At 40.7% G+C, this 24,420-nt stretch overlaps 3 protein-coding genes across 4 annotated transcripts in view; 1 reads left to right on the top strand and 2 right to left on the bottom strand.

Annotated features, from left to right (window-relative positions):
- LOC139137018 (nectin-3-like) overlaps window positions 1-6,133 on the top strand; it is a 69,866-nt gene extending 63,733 nt beyond the window's left edge. For both annotated transcript variants that reach the window (XM_070704939.1, XM_070704931.1), the window contains one exon: window positions 1,956-6,133. In XM_070704939.1, the coding sequence (XP_070561040.1) occupies window positions 1,956-2,947 (992 nt within the window). In that variant the 3' untranslated portion in view covers window positions 2,948-6,133. The remainder of the gene's footprint in view (window positions 1-1,955) is intronic.
- LOC139137307 (uncharacterized) overlaps window positions 1-24,420 on the bottom strand; it is a 622,870-nt gene that overhangs the window by 528,918 nt on the left and 69,532 nt on the right. The gene's annotated exons all lie outside the window — the stretch shown is intronic.
- LOC139144843 (uncharacterized) lies at window positions 12,278-13,408 on the bottom strand. The gene has a single exon (XM_070715646.1). It carries the CDS (start codon window positions 13,406-13,408, stop codon window positions 12,278-12,280), a length of 1,131 nt encoding a protein of 376 aa, XP_070571747.1.

The following is a 24,420-nucleotide window of genomic DNA, read 5'->3' as shown; positions in this document are numbered from 1 at the left end:
ACCCTTTGAATATGTCTATCAGTCCAGTAAAATACTTGATAAAGTCACTACTTTGTACAGGTAGTCAAACTTTTGTACGTCGTTTCCTGCATGTTTGTCACCCCCAAAAGACATGGTTTAAGCCGTGTATAACATAATGTACAAAAGCACCGTCTGTACCCGCCTGCTCCCCCCATGTATGAATGGCATAGAATTGTGGAGTTTGTCACCCCATGATACATGCAGACATAAACATAGATATTTCATAATGACAAACAACATAATACAACTGCTATGAAACAGACTGTGGTATAACTTGCAATACTGCACGATGAAAATGTGTTGAAACAACATTATACTTCCGCATAGGAAAGCTCTAGCTGCGCCAGGCTTTACAGTGGTGATTCACTATGTATTAATTAGGAGCTTATACACCCCTTTCAAAGGGCAGCATATGTTTCTTGCTTTGCCACGGTGGTCAACCATGTACACATACAGTGTTTTGTTCTCCAGTCAAAAGACAGCTTTTATCGTGGCTTTAATCATGCATGTAAAACTGCAAATAAATACGCTGTCTTCTCTACTGTGCAAACCATGACAACATGATTGCCTTTTTTGTTGGGTTGCATGAGCACAGAGGTGAACCTTTGAATATGTCTATCAGTCCAGTAAAATACTTGATAAAGTCACTACTTTTTACAGGTAGTCAAACTTTTGTACGTCATTTCCTGCATGTTTGTCACCCCCAAAAGACATGGTTTAAGCCGTGCATAACATAATGTACAAAAGCACCGTCTGTACCCGCCTGCTCCCCCCATGTATGAATGGCATAGAATTGTGGAGTTTGTCACCCCATGATACATGCAGACATAAACATAGATATTTCATAATGACATAGAACATAATACAACTGCTATGAAACAGACTGTGGTATAACTTGCAATACTGCACGATGAAAATGTGTTGAAACAACATTATACTTCCACATAGGAAAGCTCTAGCTGCGCCAGTCTTTACAGTGGTGATTCACTATGTATTAATTAGGAGCTTATACACCCCTTTCAAAGGGCAGCATATGTTTCTTGCTTTGCCACGGTGGTCAACCATGTACACATACGGTGTTTTGTTCTCCAGTCAAAAGACAGCTTTTATCGTGGCTTTAATCATGCATGTAAAACTGCAAATAAATACGCTGTCTTCTCTACTGTGCAAACCATGACAAAATGATTGCCTTTTTTGTTGGGTTGCATGAGCACAGAGGTGAACCTTTGAATATGTCTATCAGTCCAATAAAATACTTGATAAAGTCACTACTTTTTACAGGTAGTCAAACTTTTGTACGTCATTTCCTGCATGTTTGTCACCCCCAAAAGACATGGTTTAAGCCGTGCATAACATAATGTACAAAAGCACCGTCTGTACCCGCCTGCTCCCCCCATGTATGAATGGCATAGAATTGTGGAGTTTGTCACCCCATGATACATGCAGACATAAACATAGATATTTCATAATGACAAACAACATAATACAACTGCTATGAAACAGACTGTAGTATAACTTGCAATACTGCACGATGAAAATGTGTTGAAACAACATTATACTTCCACATAGGAAAGCTCTAGCTGCGCCAGGCTTTACAGTGGTGATTCACTATGTATTAATTAGGAGCTTATACACCACGGTCAAAGAAGAGGGTTTGCCTTTGTCTGTGGCCACTGTATTACAATAAACAATGCTGGAATTTGTCTCCTATACCATGTCGGCAAATGTAGCCAAAGATGTGCTTAACGTCACTGCTGTAATATACGTAAAGTTATTGAAAGTCTCTACTTTTGTCAACTATGTCGGTACACTGAAAGGCCCGAATAGTTTTCGAATATTCCATGTCCGGTTAAAGTTTACCCCCAAAATTTAACCATGCTTTACCCACCCCGAGCAAAGGGTGTTAAATTAGCTTTTTGGTACAGTGCCTACAGGGGTTCCTCAGATGACAACGGATTGGAAAAGAGTAGGATCTGAAGGCGACACGCTTGAAGCTGTTACGTCTACTGATCCCATTAACGGTTGGCGTATCCTCTCATTCGACTGGACACCGACAAAGGCACAACACCATGCAACATTTATTTGCACAGGATTTCATCCTGCCAACACTAGAAACACAGAGTGTCAGTTAGGTCCATTCAATGTACAGTATGAACCAGCTGCCGCCGAGATTTCACCATTGGAATACACGGTAACCATGGAAAACCAGGCGGTATACTTTAGCTGTAAAGCCGATGGAAACCCTCCGGTGACACGTATCGTATGGTCAAATACAGCAGGAGATAAGTTCAGTAATCAGAGTAACAACGTCGTTGTAATAGGTTCACCCGGAACATTAATGTCGATGAGAAACTTTGCACACCAGGATAATGGTATGTATTACGTCCGTTGTTATGCTGAGAATGACATCGGAAAATCTATGTATGCTGAAGCTACATTGTACGTCAACATCCAATCCACAACAACTGCATCGTCCGCTTGCACGGATCCGTTACTTTCCACTAACTATCTGATATCCGGGAGCAACGAGCTGCCCGGAGAAGAGACCTTGGCAAGCGAAGATGCAACAACTGTGACTGAACATTCAAGCACAGCGCCGAGTACACCCACTGTGAGCAGACAGTATGGGAACACAGCAAGTAAAGGGCAAGGTGATATGACCACAGTGGTTAGTACTGCTACGTCCACCGTAGATGATATCGGCAAAACTAGTCAAGTGAACACAATTGTCATTATTGGCGGTACCATCGGTGGTTGCGTTGTTATTTTTACAGTGTATGGCGTAATCTCTATGATAAGGAATAGAAATGCAAAAGGTGATTCAGGCGATACAAAAAACAATGACAGAGACACACCACTTGACGACGTTTCGCCAGTCACTGACAGAGATACAGAAGACACCGGGCAATCACAAAGTGAATCTTAACTCTAAAAAGTTTGAAACAGGGGACGTCCCTTTCGAAAACACCAACAGATTAAACTAGCTGTGAAAAGAATAACGAAACTGGAAATGACTTCCCGACCACAAATGACGAAAGAAAACCAAAATTACAGACTGCAACACAGCGACCCAAACCCAAACAAAAACAACACATTCAGTCGGCTGAAAGGTCGTCGCCGTGTCAGAGAAACGAATTCTGTTACGACAAGGCGGTATAAAGTGAGGAAACGGCAAAGACCTGGAGAAATGACCAGTTGTCTCACGAGCAGTCCGACCCAAAAGACACAGACACCTGTCAAGGAAAGGGTAACCAGGAGGACTTTAAGAACACAGCAACGGGGACGAAAACATTAAAACCGATCATGAATACCACAAAGAGACGGCTGGTCAACAAACCATGGCTACTCTAGACGAAATTTATTGCAAAACATACAAAAGTTGAAGGATTGAACTCCGCTGACCTCGATTTATGGTCAACAATGCCGTGAATCAACACAAAGGGTACTATAAAGCAAACAAAAAAGGCTTGTTTGAAGATGTTATGACGAGAAAACCATGCGTCCACCCAGAATAAAATTAACAAAATGTTCGTTGTTTTCCAGTAATTTTGAAAACGCACATGCTAGTATACAGTACTGAGTCGAAAGGTCCATCATCCCCGTTGTTTGATATAATCCCGATATTGTATTGACAACACCCTATTGTATTGTTTTAACGTACAAATATGCATGAATTAAAGCCAATCAACGTTACAAATAGTTCGTCAATATATGTGTTTAATTATTACCTTGAATCAGTCAAGAACTTTGGACAATCAATTGATGGAAAGAATTAAAAACTGTTTAAACACTGTTGATTCAAGGACAGTCCAACGAATACAATCATTTGCATTTTAGTGTATCGAAAAACTGATAAGAACAACAGTGAAATTTATTTGGTCAACGAATTTTTTTAAATAAAATTTTAATCAACTCCGTGGGCAGAAGTTGAAACATTGTCCAGCAGGAGGTCAGACGCCGATGCCGGTGTTTGTGGATCGGGTGTTGTTGTTTTCACTTTGTCTGATCCCCTGCTTAACAATCTTTGAAGTTTTCCAGACAGAGTTGATTCTTTATTACCACCTAGCTGATGATTGCACCTGACAGTGTAATATGATGAAGCCTTTCCTCATAAAATGTAGTTAAAAACCATTGGCCACATCAATTTGTGTTGTTCTTATCAGTTTTTCTATACATAAAAATGCAGTTGTTGTATAGTATTGTAACTGTTCAGCAGATTTGCTTCAGATCAAGCGATCAGAAAACAGGATATCTGTTTCTCTACAGGATAGTAAAACAATTTAAGTTGTGAAATACATTGCGTAAAATAAGTTTAAATTGCTTTATTTTGACACTTCTAAAACAATATATTTAAGATACTGGCCTTTTTCGTTTTATTCATTGTATTTTTGCATCGTACTTTTGCCTGCTATAATTGAAATCAAAACCTTTGAAATGTAAACAGTCACATCTATTTTATTAGGCCAAAGTACTTTAATTTTTTGTTTTGCGTCCCCACCCGCTTAGGTTTTTAAGGTTTTCATGAAAAACACACACAGTGTTTTTGAATAGGAAATTTTAGGGCATGACCGCTTAGCTTTTCTGAACTAAAATTTTGTTACAATTTTTTGTTTGCTGCAATCAAATTACATTGTGTTAATTTTCTTGTGTGTGGTTTTCAGCCCCTTAGACGCCTACCTTTTCCCATTTTGAGTGGACGCAAAACAAAGAATTTAATTACTTTGGCCTTATAATAAAATAGTGGCCGTATTTCAACATATTCAGCACAGATTTCAAGACATTGTGATCTGGCTTCAAAGCATTGCAATTATATTCTATTCTTGAGCGTGTTTACATTATCTGAAATCATATATGACGCCCTTAGTTTATAGTGTATTTTCTTAGTACTTAATCGTGAACTTACAATATTGCATTGGTATTATCGGAACAAAGGAGTGATTTGATTCATTATTAACACAAAGTTAATAGCAACGTGTGTAGCTGTGATTGTTTATTTGTAGATTTAGAAAGTTTTAAAGTTTAGCTTCAGATTGTAAGTTCATGACGAGGTCACGAAATTAGCCAATTGGACACTGAGTACCGCGTCTTATTGTTATCATATGGAGAGTTAAAAGGGACAAAATCGGTTAATTATGGATGTTATGTTCTCGTAATATTGTGCATATTACAAAAATTAAACAGTTTACCGTTGCATCGAAGATGCTGTGTTTTTTACAGACCACAACCTCAATTTGTTAGAACGTAAAACTGTGCCAAATAATGGTAGTTAATGGAATAGATGGTTCTAATGTGAAATACGATTATTGTAAAGGTTGTTAAATTATGGTTACGATTAACGAAATTTGCATGTGATAAAAAGAAGTTACGTCTTCTTTGGTAGATATGGAACATACCAGGCAAAGACTGAGAGACCATACGATACGACGGGAGTTAAGAAAACAATGTCGATGACATGAAAAGGTCATATTTGCAGCAGAATTAATATTCAGAGATTTTGTAGATGTGTATTTTTCACGAGCGATACATATCATTAATTGGCTTCCTTCCTCAAGCACCGTCCGCAGAGGAGCTAGTCTCATCGTTAATGAAGCCACATTTTGATACTTTGTTACTTGAAACTAGGCCTATTACTGTCAAAGGCCATACAACAGTGTGAGTTTGATGCAAATTACTAAAACCAAATGTTGGTTAAAACAGCTTTTCACATATTTTAAATAGAAATGAGTTCACCTGATATATTATGTTAAACAATAGACATACAGAAATATGAATTTGACTTATATTATTTTTCGATACACGATTCTTTGCAAGCTTATTTCGTTTGTTAAGTTTGTAGTACATAAACTTTGATTTTAAAATCATCTACAAGTAAAATGGAATTTCATAGCGGAAGATGACTTGGGCTTCGTCACAGTTGTCGAATTCTAGATGGCATGCACGCTGATGGTTTTGACGCAATTTTGAATATTCATTCATTCGTGCATAACAAATTCCATATAAAAGCCCCAAAGAAAGCTCTAGACCTTTAATTAAAAGCCATGACCTTGTAATGGATTTCTATTACGTATAATACGCCACTTTCTTGCCTTATAAATAAAGCATTTCATAAACCAAATTCTTGTGTGTGTGGGTGTGTTTGTGTTTGGAGGGTGTTAGAGTTTACCAAATTTGAATGTATCTGTCTTAGCAGAATGATAGTTAGTATGTGCGTGCTGTTCTGGTTTTCATCTTACATTTCATGTTTTTATTTATTGTTTTGAATGAAATAACACGCATCTTCATGTTTCAATGTTTCAGATATATTGTTATTTATTCTATTTAACTGTAACATACATACAAACAAACAAACAGCGAGAACATAATTGTCGTGGTATAACCAAATTCCATAACAATAGTGTATTTTGTGAGAAAAGCATGAAATTTGGTGTGAATGTAGATATTCATAGAGTAAATCAATTAGGGTAGCGAACCATCATAAGTAGAGCCTCGTTATGGTGTGGTGGCCGATTTTAAAATGGCGACCAATCTCTGTACCTACGTGCAATGCCCGTGAACTGACTGCAAACAACAAATTTTCACCATAATCATAATGACGTTTTCGGAGTGTCACAAGTCTTATTCGCTCAGCTCTTTTACATGTATATGAACATACCAGCGAAGGTAACGCGTACGCGTAGCTGTAAGTAGTTCGGTTACAGTGAAAATATAGTTCGTGTTTTAACTAGTTAAAATACGGGTTCATATCAGTACCGTCTAAACAATAGGAGAACGGCGATACAAGCATATGATAAACAAATATATAATTAGCTGAAAAAAGATACTAAATTTCTTTGACTTTAGATAAATTTGAAATTTGTTTCAGTTCGAATAATTGAACTAAATGAGTATTGACACTGATCTGATGGAGAACATTGGTGATAAATATTACCTTTAAAATTATTTTGATATAAATCAAAGTTATAAATTGAAATCTCGATTTAGAAATTGAGGAACAACTGCACGACATCAACTTTTCCTGTGCTATAACTATCTGTCGTGTTGACTGCTTTACGTTGTAGTATCCAAACTTTTCTAACTATGGTTAAGGCAGATATGACATCAAGTGTATGTGTTACATTTGTCATGGTAATGTGAAAGTTGTCAGCTTATTTGATCCTTAACCTCTTCCTTCGCCGTTAGTTCCAAGGACATCATTTATATCTGTGAGCTTCAGTATTTCAATTATGTCTTCTGCGTTACTGCATAAGGCCAATGAAAAAAAAAAACATTGTGTGGTTCCGGTAACCCGACTTCCCCTGTTTTAAGGTTCCAAGACAAGAAATTGACCATTTTAAACTAACAATTCTCTAGTGTTTAATAAGCTCAGAACCCCCGTAAATTGTATATTTTCGGAAAGCCTAGATATAGGGGAACATTTTGGTTACCAAAATGTCACCATTGTTTACATAACTATCACGTGACAGGTAATTTGCATAACCTTTCAAAAATCGGTTTTCCCTATGTTTTGTTTCAATGCTTTGAGATATGTGGCTGAAATTCATGTGAGTGCAAGCTATCCTACAGGTCTTCAAAAGTGTGTCTCAGAATTTTTTTAAACCTTCTTAAACAGTTTTTATGCCAGAAAAACTTCCAGAGCAGTGAATTTTACCATAGTTGATTTCTTTAAAATTGTGCTGCAAAAAAACTAAGCAAGATATAAAAAATCTGAGACACACTTTGAAAGAGCATTGTGACAGCTTGCATTCCAGCAAGTTTGAGTAAGATATTTTGAAGTATTGAGACAAAACATAGGGAAAACCGACTTTTGAAAGGTTATGCAAATTATCTTGTCACGTGATAGTTATGTAAATAATGGTGACACTGTGGTTACCAAAATGTTCCCATATATGTAGGCTTTCAGAAAATGTATACTTTACAGGGGTTCTGATTTTATTAACCGTTAGAGAATTGTTAGATTAAAAAGGTCACATTTCTTGTCTTGGAACCTTAAATCTCCCGACCCTAACTTTTCATATGTCCGTCCACAATGAAGTAACACAAATTGTACTTTCCGCGATAACTTTGAGAAAATTCCTTTGAGAAAAGTAAACCTCGCGAGAGTTGGAGCGATATGACGTCATCGTTCGAGCACTGATTGCATTAAGAGCAGGCAGCTGGCAAAATTGACTGGTAAATCTAACAATTTCGACGGCGACATTTTTTTGAAAATAGATACTATTTCGTTGTAAAATATTTGTTTTCTTCTCAAATGGTTCGGACATGCATCACAATCTGTATTATCAAATTATTCAGCAGGTTTAATGTGAAACAAAGTTTTATAGGAGACGATCAACTACGATTTCATGTCTAGCCTGAGTAAAACAGTAATGAATTGCAATGGACGATTCTATTGGCTACAGCAATTGCTATTTCCTATGGGGTGATCTCTCTATCCACCAATGAAAACGTGCGTACTGCTCTTGCCCACCCTCATAAGCTGCGTTCAAAATATATAAGCATAAGTAGGCACTTATAATACGACATTAAACTATCGTGTAATACGTTCTTCAAGCCACGCAAGAAATCGCTAGGGAAGGACATTGAAAACTTTAATTCAGTCAACTTCTATGATACAGAAAAAAATGGTTGATGCACAACAAAGGCGGAATCAACACCTGTCGAATGTTTCTTTTGCAAGCCAGGGAGGACACCGACAGAAATAAAGAAGACGTTGGGCAATCAGTAATTGAATTTGATTGTTAAGAGTTTGAAAACAGGGAACGTCCCTTCGGAAAATACCAACGGATAAAACTAGCAGTGAAAAAAAATAATGAAACTGGGACGAAAGAAAACCAAAATTAAAAAACTGAAACACACCTACTCAAACCTCAACCAAAACAACAGATTCAGTTGACTGAAAGGTCGTCGCCGTGTCACACAAACAAGTACGCGACAACAAGGCGGTATTAATTGAGGAAATAACAAACACCTGGAGAAATTACCAGTTGTCAAACGAGCAGTCGCCCCCCCCCCCCAAAAAAAAGACACAGATATCAGTGTAATGGATGCTAGTGTCGACCTGTCAAAGAAAGGGAAATCTAGAGGACTTTACTGGAGACCCTTTGGAAAACACTAACGGATAAAACTAGCTGTGAAAAGAATAATGAAATTGGGAAAGACTTTCCGACTATAATAACGAAAGAAAACCAAAATTACAAACAAAACCAAAGCAACACATTCAGATGGCTGAAAGGTCGTTGCCGTTTCACACAAAAAAGTCACGCTACGACAAAGCGGTATTTACTGATTTAGCAACAAAGACCTGGAGAAACGGCCAGTTGTCTAACTAGCAGTCCCATCCAAAAGACACAATGCTAGTGTCGACCTGCCAAATAAAGGGAAATCTAGAGGACTTCACGAACAAAGCAACAGGGAATAAAACATTAAAACCGACGATGAATACCACAAAGAGACGGTTCGTCAACAAACCATGGCTTTTCTAGACGAAATTTATTGCAAAACATGAAAAAGTTAAGGATTGACCTACGCTGACCTCGATTTATCGTAAAAAATAACGAGACTAGGTACTCAAAACAAAGGGTAGTATTATGGAAACCAAACAAACAGGGCTTGTTTGAAGATGTTGTGACAAGAAAACCATGCATCCACCTACAATAAAAGTGTTAATAGTATCAATAAATATGTCACATGAAAGGATAACGTTTTGCTGATAAATTAACAAAATGTTGGTGGTTTTCTTGTAATTTTGAAAATGCACATTCTAGTATACAGTACTGCTTCAAAATGTCTATCACTCATATTACGTTTGATATTTCCAGTACGTACTCCCGATATTGTATTATCGACACCCTATTGTATTGTTTTACCCTACAAATATGCAAGGATTCAAGCAAATCAACGTTTACAAATAGTTCCTCACTATATGAGTGTTTAATTATTACCCTGAATCAGTCAAGTACTTTGGACAACCTATTGGTGGAATGAATTCAAAACTGTTTAAACTGTTAATTCAAGGACGTTCCAACAAATACATTTTCATTTTCGTATATCGAAAAACTGTTAAGAACAACAGTAAAATCGATGTGGTACAACATCAAAATAGATGTGGTCAAAGAATTTTTAATTACACTTTATTCAACTCCACCTGCACAAGTTGAAACATTGTCTAGCAGGAGGTCAGACGCGGCCCGCGGTGCCGGTGTTTGTGGATCGAATGGTGTTGTTTTCACTTAGTCTGACCTCCTGCTAAACAATGTTTCAAGTTTTGCAGACAGAGTAGATTCTTCTATTATACCACCTAGCTGATGATTGCACCTGACAGTGTAATATCATAAGTCTTTCCTCATAAAATGCAATTAAAAATCGTTGACCGCATCAATTTTACTGTTGTTCTTTTAAGTTTTTCAATACATCAAAATGTAATTGTTGTATAGACTATACGTACGGTTAGGGTATACTGTACAGGTTCAAATGTCACGTGTGATCAAGTGTGCTCCATACAAACATGCATAGCTGCCGATACCGCGAAGTTGTCTAAGTTTTGTATACGTTTATCGAAGTAGAAGTCGATGCAATTTCAAATCCATGACAGCTTTTTCCCATACAAATTTCTGCGAGAGCTTTTGCCAGCTTAATGAGTTGGTGGGTGTGTGTGTCAATATGTACGCACTGATAACAATGGATTTTAAATGATTCGCTCAAAGAGAAATGACACTGACACAGGGTTTGGCGGGTAAGGCAAGAGCCTCGAGGTAAGTTTAATGCTGGAACAACTGAATGCAAAGGCTCTTGCAAAGCCAACAAGTCACAATAAAGGTGATCATAAAGAAACAAGTTACATTGCTAGTAACATACAAGTAAATTACAATGCGATAACAATGCTAGCTCAATGGGAGGGACGGTGGGTGGAAGGACAACTCGCTGGGCACTGTCAACCTATTGGCAGCAAGGAGCGAAAGTTACGTGGAGGGGTCAGAGGTCACGCTCCTAATTATGCAACAGTCCCATAAATGTTAGGTGTTGCCTAAATTATTCGCTCAACGACAAATTACACTGACACAGGACTTGGTAGGTGAGGCAAGAGCCGCGAGGTAAGTGTAATGCTAGAACAACTAAATGCGAAGGCTTTTGCGAAGCCAAATTACTGCCAAACCAACAACTGACTTAGTAAGTACGATAGGTACAGGTAAAAGCTATAGTCTGACCTGAGCTAAATGTTGACTCATACAGTGAGTGACACAAAATTTTGTCTTAAATGGAATGCTAAGATAACGAAAATATGCGCTGGACCGCCAATCGCCCTGTAGCTTAATCAACTCACCAGGGACTCTGCATGAAAAGGTGAACCTGGCACCACCTCTGCGTAAGCTGTGGCCAGAGTATGCGCTAATTGGGTAGCCAGCAGCTGACAACAACCGTTTGAAAGATGAGACGAATGAGGAATGAGTGAGAGGAAGGAGGAGGAGCCCATGGGGATGCCAAAGGCAGGGCTGATTGGAGGTGCTGGCACGAAGGAACACATGTGTCGATAAGATATGATAGGGCACAAAGATGACCCTTGGACACTGACAATTGGAATGGTTAACAAACGCTCATAAAACTCAATGTTCTTGGACCAAGTAACAACAATAATGAGGTCGTAATCACTTACAACAATCTTGCCTCTGCATAAGTGCTTGTTTGGGTCAAAGGTAAATCTTGACTTTGGGACTAGGTTAGATTTACGAAAAAAGGAAAAGAAACCAATTAAAATGGCTGCCCAAATAGTGGCATCCTTGCCTTTGACATATCGAGAAACTGTAAAAAATTGCAAAAATGGTGGGGTGACTGGCAGTTTCTGGCGGGGAGAGCACAAAGTGCCTTGACTCAAGCCTTTGATAGCTCGGAAAACTACATAGCTATCACATGCCTCAGGAGACATGCCATGAATTTAGTGTAAAAATCTAACTGCGTATATGTAATTGTGAAGTGTTCCAGTGGAAGTGACAGACCTTGCCAGGAATTGGAGAAAACGACAAATGGTTTGAACAGATGCTGGCACTGGGAGAAACTTGAAAAACTTGCAAAACAAAAGAAAGCCTTTCACTTGTGAACTCAAGTTGCGACGTGAACCTTCAGATAAGGCGGCCTGTTGTGATGCTGATAGGTCTTTGTCTAACTGGGAGATAATTTTTTGGCGGACACCTGTAATGAAAGGATTACCAATCATTAACAAATTGAAAGTGGTCATCATTTACTGTTGTGACCGTCATGTCAGCTATTGCTGGTTGGCACTCTTGACGATATTTTGAGCCCAAGTGCATCTAATGAAACCGTCTGCAACTCTATTGCAAGAGCCGGCGAGGTGGACTGCCCTTATCTCAAAGCAACAGGTGGCAGCAATGAAATACAACTCTCTGAGACAGCATGCCATGAATCTGTCCCTGGTTCGCCCTGTGTTGATCACTGTAACCGTGGCCTCGTTGTCGCAATACACTTGAATTCTTTTGCCGCCCCATTCATTACCCCACAACTTAGTGGCCACTGTAACAGCGAGCAATTCCAGGGCATTAATATGTAGATCGAGATTCAAGATGCTACTGGGGAATTCTGCATGGAAATAGTGAGCACTTGTGCAGCCGCCACAACCTGTTAGGCAGGCATCGGACGAGAAAATATCATCAGGGCGACTCCAATGTGCTTGGTTGATCATAGTGACCCCATTATATACCCTCATAAAACGGGCCCACCACAGCACATCTGCATGGAATTCACGGTTTAGGTATGCATGGTGTGAGGAACGTTTGAGTGATCTCAGTAAATCTAACATCCGGTTGAGAAGAGCACGACCAGGTTTGACACATTTTGCAGCAAATGACAGTTTACCGATGAGTGACTGAATTTCCTTTCTGGTTGCTCTCCTCTTGTTTCCCCATTGGCCTAACTCTACTTCTATATCATGTAGGCGATCTGGTGTGACTTCTAGAGACATGGTCAAAGTATTTATCAGTATGCCTAAAAAAACCAGGCTGGTGGTAGGGGGAACTGCCTTTTCGACAGACTCGTTTACACCCAATTCGGATAGTAAATTACCGAGGGCAAGAAAGGCGTCATCTGCTCTTTCTTGGGTTTCTGCGCCCCCAAAGTCGTCAATGTAATTAACACATTCATAACCACGCTGATTGTATATATAATTGATGGCATTGGTTGTGCGCTGACAGGCTAGGGCTGCTGTGCGTAAGCCGAAGGGGAGAGCCAAATCGAGGAAAAGAAGACCCCGCCAAGTGTATCCCAAGTACCTGTAGTCGTTGGGGTCAACGGGAATTTGTCGATAAGCCCTGCTCAAATCTCTCTTAAATAGGAGACAGCTCGACAGCCTCACCCAAATACTCCCCTTTTGGAATGCCATCGTTCACAGAGCAATTAGGAGGAAAACTAAGATCGACACACCCTCCTGTCAGGACTACCTCTTTTGTCAACTGTTTGTAATGGCGAGGTGACAAGCGGGATAGGTAAGGGGTTCGACAAGAATGGCCCAAGTAGTGCCCCGGCCCCGACTTCTTTGTTGATCCATTTATCAACATGAGATGGAAAATTCAGTGCTGAACTGTGATTTTTATTAGAACCGAGTGGAATTGTGTCTAACGTATAATTTATAGGCCAGCCATACTCTAGAAATTCACACACCTGTCTGTCGTAATAATGTTGAAGTTCTGTGCGCCAAATGGGGATCGTTAAATTTGACGGAATAGGGATTTTAGCTCCTATATAGTAGGGGCTGCCTGATTCAGTAGCCTTTTTGCATGTCCAAAATCGTCCTAAAATTAAGAGGTGATTTTGGGGGGGCCAATACTCACAACCATCGTTGTTAGCTAGGCTGTTACTCGTAATTGGCTCAATACCAGTATTGCGCTGTGCAAATATCATAGATTTCATCCACGCCACAATCACTTAGCAATGGTGGTACAGTAACATATCCTTTGGTGTCACATAGTGCTTAAATGTGTCAAGATAAGTTTTCTCAAAATGGCTGTCACATTGAGCTCTGTAACAAGGGTTTCGCTCAAGGGTGTCAGAAGGTACGGGTACTTGAACAGTGCAATATGCCCGTGTATCGCAATCATCCTGTTCAGTGCCGCTATCGCACTGCGAAGACAGGTCATGAAAACATGTGGAAAGTGTGCCACAAAAATCCTGGCCAGGGCCACAATTGCCCTGCGGAAAAGAGTCAGTATCACACCGTGTATGTGTGTTGCAGTCGTTCTGTTCAGTGCCACTGTCGCACTGCCAAGAGTCTAGGCTATCATGTGGCAGCCGTGTATCACGAGTGTACGTCTCAGTGTCGTAACACTGCGCAGGGATTGTGCTGCCCGTCTGGGCGAGTGGGTTACAAGCTTCCCACTTGGAGTGGATATCAGAGTATTGTTTAGTTACATCGACTGTGTTGCGAATATGCTGAATATTGGCACATACCTCACCACGTGCATGAGGTGCAGTGTCGAAGACGCTCTGCGTTACATCCCTTCTGTCGGGATGCTGTTCGTGATCACTTAAGTGATGTGAAAGAGTACATGATGCATTGTTGTGTCTACCCAAACCCGTAATTGTTTTACTGTGAAAATTACCATGCCCGGGGTCGGTAAGAGTAGAGCAGCGCGCTTCACATGCAGTATTGGGAATTGTTGGAAAATCTGAGCAATCGTTATGATAAACATAATCATAAGTGGGTGTTGAAACATGATTGATAGAATTGGAAAAATATGAGTGATGATTATCGGTAGTAAAACCAAATTTAAATGACTTGTCGAGATTACATGGGTTTGTGGTATTACTTAGATTAACAGATACGTCCACCCGATGCCCAGAGTCATTGTGATAGAATCCGTCAGTCTGATTTGTCTGATCAACAGTTGGTGGCTGACTCAGGCTACAAGGTTTGGATTTAGGTACCTCACTGTCTTTCTTTCCAGAGCTGGCTTCCTTGTCACGGTAAGCTTTGTCCTTCCATGGACAATTTGGGATGTGCGGCCAGACTGCTACATAGCTTGACACACGCCTCACAGTAGTGTTTGAAGCTGCACTCGCCGTCTTTGAGCAGTCCGGGTCAGCTCCAAATTGGAGACTCATTATGATAATGTATTCCGGCATTCAGCCAATCATCGACCAGATTACATCATTAATAAAGTACAGGTCACGCTGGGTCACAAATTACCCACCAAGTGTGATCGGCAGTTTTGGGCCGCTTATTAAGCCCCTGTCTTGTGAATTTCGACGAATTTCGACAGTCAACATAATCCACGTGTTCTGCAGAAGGTCATGTCCAACAAGGAGTCCGATTAGTGAACAAATATTCGAAATATTGACGATTCATTTCTACCCCCAGTTTATCGATTTCGCTCAAGTACCGAGAATCATTTTGTGGATGTTCGTCATCTCTATTAGAAATACTGTTATAAAGGTTATTTGTGTAGGTACGCGTATAACATTTTGCAAGAAAGAAGAGCAATGTCAGAGCTTTAAAACGATACCTGTTTTGTAGTTGTCAAACGCAGACTAAAAATGGTACGCGATTTTGAAAATGTGTTGACAGAGTGGCCACACAACTGTTCCCCATACGGTAGAATTTGTATCGCTGCCATCTCCGATACAAATGGGGTATTCTGAACGATCTGTGTAGGTACACGATTTATATTTCGCAGGACTTCAAGCCAGAGTCTAGGAATCACAGCGATATATGGGGTTTGGTTGTCTTAGCCAGAATAAAACTGGTACGCGATTTTGAAATTGTGTTTTGACAGAGTGGCCACACAACTGTTCGACATTTATGACAGAATACGGCGCGGGAGTTCGACACAGTATGGCGTACGTAACGAAGGACGCATGTGGAGGTTGCCAGGAAATACAATTTTTACTGATGGCGCGCTGGCCGCTGATTGGCTAATAAGAGGGGGAAATATTATGGTATAGCGTCTCCAATTTTGGAGCTGACCCGGACTGTTGAGATCGCATTTATTGTATTGGTACTTATAGCACACGCCAATGCTGTCTTTCTTTTTCTTGCTTGTGGGACCAGCGGACTTGCGGTCATGTTTTACTTCGCCTATTCTGGGCAGCAAGTACTGCTCTCTGAGGTCAGAAAAATCACTCTCCCATGACTTGATGCCGGACTCCATATCGGTGAGCAAGGCGGCGTGGTATTTCAGAATAGCATCCCACGGAAAGATATTCGCGTCTTTCATTAACGCATGGAGATGTGACAGACAAAACCGACGCTCTTCGGAGGTTAATTCACTCGATTGTAGAATAGCCAAATGTCCCTCCGTAAATTCGGACATGGACAAGTCATCGTACTTCAGGCGGAACCCGTGAATGTTCTGCTCCGGACATACATGTGAGGCCACAGTACCGCCTGACGCACGTGATCGCAGCGTGTGTGAAATCTCATTGACTTCAACTGAGGCCTACCTGTAGTCCCCGGGGGGGGGGGGGGGGGTAACTCCATGGCTAATAGTACGGGGGGGCTCCGCACGAACATGGAAACCCAAACTGTTGTGATACCAGTTTTGAGCAAAAAAACCTACCCTTTCTGATACCTAGTTGTCGAAACGCAGCTATCTCTTTGGCGTGGTAGCGTGGGGTTGACCTTTGACCCGCATAGCAACTCACGCTACCCCGCCAACAGATCACTCGCCCCGATCCCTAAATATGGAAGTGCTCATGAATAATAATTTGGGGGCAAAGGTAATGAAGTGTCCAATCAGATCCGTGCACAGAGTCCAAGGCCGTGACCTACTTCACGTACCTCTGCCGTGTTTTGATTCTGCTTCGCAAAGAAACGTGCTCGTCGTTGTCCATAAAAGTATGTTTTTTCTCTTTTCTAAGCATCTCCTTATTTCTAACTGTGTCAGATTAAAAAAGGCGAGGTTGTTCGTGAAACAATTTTAGCAATAGGTTTTGGTGTGCGTACGATCGGCGGTACCCATGGAGCTAGATCCGTACCGTACTACGCTTGTGCAACTGCCGAGCTCAACCAGCATGCTCGATCAAGATCTGTCCTCAATTCCATTGAAGATTCATAAGTCTTAGTTTTGCAGTCTTGTTTCCGTATGATAATCCCAACAATGTGTGGTATGGTCAAACGTTGTGGCCGTTTTATGATAGTACCATGAAAACTAAGCTGCAAAGCCACACAGCGTCACTGTCGCGTGATCGAGGTACAAACGTGCGGGTGATATCACGGTGAACGGAACTGTTCAGAGGGAAACACGATCGTTGACATGGGCAGTAATTGAAAACTCAATTCATAGAAGGTGACCAAGTCAAAGTTATCAAGAGAAAATTTAACCATTATGGCCTTCTTTATTTTAAGTAGGATTGCAACTTTGATGATTTGAATAAACTGTCAATACACTCTTTCGCCAGCCTACATTTTTAAATATTTTCCAACCATTACATTGGCCATGTATCACAGGAAAGTAAACCAGGCGAGAAGCAGAAATGAGAGAATATGGGGAATACAAAGATCGACAAGGCAATCCTGTCATTTGAACATCACATCACAATCACATTTATTCAATAAGATGGAACTTCATCTGTCATCATGGAAGCCATAGAAAAAGTGGAAGGAAACAGAAATTTCATCATTGAACAAAACAAAAAATAGTCTGTGAAATTGTTCCAGTAGTACTACCCGAGACAAACATTCGTGTTGTCAATTTTAATTTCATTTCATAAACTTAATACTTCATCGAGTATCACGTAGTATTTCAGTCTTTGTGAAGCCATTTTTATTGATATTTTCCTTTTTTTGTCTTAGCGTAATTGTGGAACATGTAGAATCACATGGAATGTAACATCAAAATTCAACTTATTAACTTCATGATGTACATAGTTTGTAAAAAAGAAACAACATCCGACCACAGGATTACATACATAGCATGGAGATACAAGCATTTCTTTTTACCTTCACGGTACAAGCGAGCTACCTCCTTGACGCAGGCTTAAAAGTCTGTTTCGTCGCACAAAACCGTCAACTATGAAAATCTGTTATTTTTGAACATATGTTATTCTCAGCATCACAAACATATATGCCTCGAAGGCTATGTGTCATCCCAAATAGTTATATTTGAGGACTCCGTAAACAGAATCCGCAGTATTTTGTGAACCCGGAAGTAAATTGTGTTCGGCTCAATATACCATACATTGCCTAAAGACAGCGAGCTCCGAGCGAAACTGCCCACGTTCCATGCACCTTTCTTCAAGGCTAGTGCAACGCTATCTGTGCAAAATTTGTGGCCACCCATGCTTTATTTGATGGAAAACCTCCCTTAGTGTAACATGGACGTAGCTAACTAACTTTGGATTTCGATTTCGTTAATGTCATGTCCATGCAGCGAGTTGGAGGTTGGCGCACTTCCCCACAACTCTCCCGCCGCCGCCCACATTCCGATATCCCGCGTGCACGAAGCTCAGGACTGCCAGAAAGATTGCAGGAAACCCGTAGTTCAGCTCTGTTGTGGTTTGAAAGTTGACATCATTGCTTGTTGGAGAGGTTTTTTCCGGGAGTAGAAGCCATGGCCATGCAAATTACACTTTTCACTGCACTGCGCCCGTTTGGATCGCCTCTAAATCAGGCAGACAATGCACAATTGTAAAACCAAATGACCAGATCGTGGCTAAGTGTTCAAAGGCTGCATTATCCGCATACAGGCAAGATCATTCGCCAATGAAATCTTTCGTTTCAAAGCGTTAAAGTTGGTGATAGGAAATTTGTGTAGCTGGAAGCCTTTTTGTTTATGTAGGACCTAAAAGCTGCTACCTGATTGGCTCAAAGGTTGGTATAATGAGAAGGCGCTGTCCCAATTGAATATTCATGAGCACTTCCATATATAGCGATCGGGTAGAGTGATCTGATACCATACAATACCATACGTATACGACTCACTCGCCTTGCGTACCAGGGGTACATGTACCAACAGTCAAACCGACAGATCGGAAATATTGATGGTAGATCTGGGATGTAGATACATGGGTTTCCAGTGTTGACAGCATGATTTTTTAACAAATGTCAGTTTGTGTTTAAAACCGGACCCTTTCTCATACCAACACCTCGTGAAAAGTATACCCTTTCTGATACCAAACAGTGCAAAAAAACGACCCCTTTCGCGCGGACCCTCCCCGTACAGCATCTATGGGAGTTACCCCCCCGGGCTGTAGTCCCAGTGAAAGCAACTGCTGGGGTACCCGCCGGACTTGTACCGAACGATGATGCCTGCTGAGACCATGGGCTACCGGCCTGAAATAGTTGCTGGATCTCCTGCTCGTCTACGGCCATTTTGCGCAAGTCTGGCATGGCATATGGGCCTGGGTCAGGGCAAGCAGCAGTTGCAGGATTGTGGTTAGGTGACTTCCGCTCGTTGCCGGCTGCAAGTTTGTCCTGCAATGAAACTTTTTCGATGTTCAGCGCCTCTATATCTCGCCTCAAAGTCTCTATTTCTGCCTCTTCTTTTATCTTTTGTAAGGCTGATTCAAGTTTGGACTTCTCGTCGATGAGTTTTTCTTTCAGAGTGGTTTCCATTACTCCGCGTCGAGTTGTTGGTTTGGCGCCAGGGTTGGGTGTCGCCATTTTCACTTTCCGGCCCCGCTGAACGTTTGCGCGGGCTTTTGGTTTTGACTTGACTGGATCGGCGACAAATTCAGTGAAAGCTCGTTGATTTTTCACTCTCTTTGACTGGCGTGTACTCGGAGGAGTAATACCTAAGTCCACGAGTTGTTGTTCAGCCTGATTCATGATTCATTGAAAAAATGGAAGAACGACACGCTGGGCACTGTCAACCCAATGGCGGCCAGGAGCGAAAGTGACGTGGAGGGGTCATAGGTTATCATAATTATGCAACATTCCCATAAATGTGAAGTGTTGCCTATATTTGACGCCTAAACCAAGCATGGCCAGTGATTGGACAGAAACGCCGTTTCCACTTATCACGAACACCCCATCAAGTGTAACATTTTGTTTATCAGGTCCTAAACGATATTTTTAGTGCAACTTCAGACGTGAGCTGAGTAAAATCACCTATGTTTTCCAGACAAAGCATAAAGAAAATTTTCACTGGCGCTTGTCGCATGACTATGCTTTCTAAAAGAAGCAGGTCTTTAGTCAATATTTCAAAACTTCAGTACTTGATGCGGCATCATTTTACAAGTGGTATAGCCACAAACTGATGACGTCAAATCACCGTACACAAAACACATATGCCTTGTAATTGTGGCACCGTGTATTGTGTATGGGGATTTGACGTCATCAGTTTGTGGCTATACCACTTGTAAAGTGGTGCCCTTGATGCTGACCGAATATGACCAGAAAGTCTATTCATCTGTGCAGTCGTAGCTCGGACGAATATGGATTGCAACGGGAAAACCCCAAGTCATGCAACGGAAAAGAGTTTTTCCGTAGCAACGTACGAGAGCTATGGCTGCTGCTGCTACAGCGACATACGAAAAAGAACGATCATCATAATTTGAGTCTTGTTGGTTAAGTTTTACGAGAAACTTCGTCTCTTGAACGGAGAGATCTGAATTCTGGTTTATGAAATCGAAAACTTTAGTGTATAACACAGTCCATCATAACAAACTGGTTTGTAACAGTAATACTGTCAGTAAAATTGTCTCGGGTTTATTGGAAGAGAATGGAGAAAATTAAGACATGATTCTTGAAGTTGATCGGCAATGTTAGCAGTGAGTTGAGTTTTCTGTTTGTCTGTGATTTAATATAGTGAATAAGTCAGCAAATCAAAATTAGACTACAATATATCGAAATTGGACCGTAGATATATCTCACATGGCTACACTAGGCTTACATTAGATAAAAGATAAAATAGTCAACCGCCGGCTAAGTACATAGCTGGAATCGAGGTACGGGGCCCGGGTACGGGCGGAACGTATCGCGGCGGGAACGCTGGCGCTTACAAAAGGCGAAGTTGGTCAGTTTTGTTTTAGTGTTATGTCCCCTTGGCCGAAATGTTCTGCACCTGTGAATGCCAAACCCTTGTCCATAACAGAGCAGAAAACATCAAAACATTTGTATAATATAGTCATTCAAGTCACTTGAACTGGACCATTGATTCATGTCATACCGTCGTACCGATCGACACGATCGCAAGCGTAGCATTCGTCGCTGACGTGTAATGCATACCATTCAATGTCAGCTTAGAGCGTACGGACATACGCGAGCGCGTTCATGTATGGCCGTGGTTTGAGGGACTGTGGGGCTTAAATACTCGAAATTATCGTGTGTCGCAACGCATTTCTTTTCATTTTCGACCAAAAATGGTGACTTTGGTATTTTACAACATAACATGCACTTTTAATAGTTTGCTAGTATCCGTTTCAATTCAGTGGACACATCGTTTGGTGTCGCCGTTCTCAACTATCGAAAAATCCAATCCTTGTGGACTGACCAGGTGGGAGTGCAGAGAAATACTTAGAAGAGCCAAGTGTAGAATTTGGGACTAGAGGAGATAATTTGTTTGCGTTCCTGCCAGCCTTATCCGAAGCATTCTTTGTAGTTTTATCGCCCTCGTTCACGCTGAATATTCATAGACGTGGGCACTATCCGGTTCTCGGGGCCTGAACCGGATAGTGCCCACGTCAAAATTTGTATGGCCAAAAGCTGGAATGTCCTGTTCATGGAAATACCTGGTATCATTTTCGGGCTTCTCTTTATTATGAATTTAGTTTTCAAGTCAACATATTTTTCTGCAGGCATCATGACTACGAATTGTAAGTAAATAATAATGGGTTCTTATATAGCGCTCATATCCACAAGTTCATGTGATCAAGGCGCTTTACAATTATTATTACCCCTGGTCACTGGACCTAATATGATACCACAAAACTCCCTGGGGAGCAAACTACAGCTCACATGTGCAGCCAATAAGCGCAGCAGAGCTAAACGCACACATTACAACCACTGTCCTACCAGGTACCCATCACTCCTGGGTGGGGAGGAGCAATGAGGAATAAAGTGCCTTGCCAAAGGACACAACACCATAGCCATGCCGGGCTGGTACTCACCATCCTGCTACCATGTGCCACTCATGTTGGATTATGAATGCCCAGGGAGATAGGGGGTATTTATAGGCTCCCCCTGCCTTTAAACTCATATAGGGTATATTTATGAGCTAAATATTAGGAATTTCTCCATGGTCGAGAGATTCAAAACAGAAACTGCAGATGATAAACAGAACAAACAAAATAAAAAAATGACCAAAATTACAGCTAATGGACTTTAATATATTCCAAGATAGATCGTACATACAAAGAAACAACGGCAATTGCCTGTCCTGTTTTTGTAGAAGGTCTATGATTTCATGTTTTATTTACTGTTTTGAATAAAATAACACGCATCTTCTTGTTTCAATGTTTCCGATATATTGTCGTTTATTCTATCTAGCTGTAACAAACAAACAAATAAATAAACAAACAAACAAACAGACAGCGAGCTAACCTTCAAAACTAGGCCCTTAAGTGCTCAATCACTCACGATCGTTGTTTGAGTAAATGGCTGAAGCACACTTTTTTAAAGTCTCTCTCTTTTCGAAGGTTCGCTATAGAATGTAAAAACACAATAGTGGCGCGACATAACCAAATATCCATGACAATCGTGTATTTTGTGAAAAAAGCATAACATTTGCTGTGAATGTACATTATCATAGTATGAATCAATTTCGATAGCGAGCCATCACAGGCAGAGTCATTGTAATGTAAAAGTCGTCAGCTTATTCCTTCGTCGTTAGTTGCAAGGACATTATTTATATCTGTTAGCTTCAGTATTTCAATGATATCTTCTGCGTTACTGCATAAGGCCAATGAAAAAAAAACATTGTGTGGTTCCAGTAACCTGACTCACCCTGTTTCAAGTCTCCTGACCCTAAACGTTTTATATGTCCGTCCATAATGAAGTAACACAAATTGTACTTTCCGCAATAACTTTGAGAAAATTCCTTTGAAAAAAGTAAACCTCGCGAGAGTTAACAAGGTGACGTCATCGTTCGAGCACTGACTGCATTAAGAGCCGGCAGCTGGCAAAATTGACTGGTAAATCTAACAATTTCGACGGCGAAATATTTTTGAAAATGGATACTATTTCGTTGTAAAATATTTGTTTTCTCCTGAAATGGTTCGGACGTCGACATGCATCACAATCTGTATTATCAAATTATTCAGCAGGTTTAATGTGAAATAAAGTTTTATAGGAGACGATCGACTACGATTTCATGTGCAGCCTGAGTAAAACGGTAATGAATTGCAATAGACGATTCTATTGGCTACAGCAATTGCTATTTCCTATGGGGCGATCTCTTTATCCACCAATGAAAACGTGCGTACTGCTCTTGCCCACCCTCATAAGCTGCGTTCAAAATATATAAACTTATAATACGACATTAAACTATCATGTAATACGTTCTTCAAGCCACGCAAGAAATCGCTAGGGAAGGACATTGAAAACTTTAATTCAGTCAACTTCTATGATACAGAAAAAAATGGTTGATGCACAACAAAGGCGGAATCAACACCTGTCGAATGTTTCTTTTGCAAGCCAGGGAGGACACCGATAGAAATAAAGAAGACGTTGGGCAATCAGTAATTGAATTTGATTGTTAAGAGTTTGAAAACAGGGAACGTCCCTTCGGAAAATACCAACGGATAAAACTAGCAGTAAAAAAAAATATTGAAACTGGGACGAAAGAAAGCCAAAATTACAAACTGCAACACACCTACTCAAACCTCAACCAAAACAACAGATTCAGTTGACTGAAAGGTCGTCGCCGTGTCACACAAACAAGTACGCGACAACAAGGCGGAAATAACAAACACCTGGAGAAATTACCAGTTGTCAAACGAGCAGTCGCCCCCCCCCCCCAAAAAAAAGACACAGATATCAGTGTAATGGATGTTAGTGTCGACCTGTCAAAGAAAGGGAAATCTGGAGGACTTTACTGGAGACCCTTTGGAAAACACTAACGGATAAAACTAGCTGTGAAAAGAATAATGAAATTGGGAAAGACTTTCCGACTATAATAACGAAAGAAAACCAAAATTACAAACAAAACCAAAGCAACACATTCAGTTGGCTGAAAGGTCGTTGCCGTTTCACACAAAAAAATCACGCTACGACAAAGCGGTATTTACTGATTTAGCAACAAAGACCTGGAGAAACGGCCAGTTGTCTAACGAGCAGTCCCATCCAAAAGACACAATGCTAGTGTCGACCTGCCAAAGGGAAATCTGGAGGACTTCACGAACAAAGCAACAGGGAATAAAACATTAAAACCGACGATGAATACCACAAAGAGACGGTTCGTCAACAAACCATGGCTTTTCTAGACGAAATTTATTGCACAACATGAAAAAGTGAAGGAT

This window comes from Ptychodera flava, chromosome 1 (genome assembly GCF_041260155.1).
Source record: "Ptychodera flava strain L36383 chromosome 1, AS_Pfla_20210202, whole genome shotgun sequence".
In the NCBI taxonomy this organism is placed as follows: domain Eukaryota; kingdom Metazoa; phylum Hemichordata; class Enteropneusta; family Ptychoderidae; genus Ptychodera; species Ptychodera flava.
Note: the sequence above shows the minus strand (reverse complement) of the source record. Positions and strands in the feature narration are given on the sequence as shown.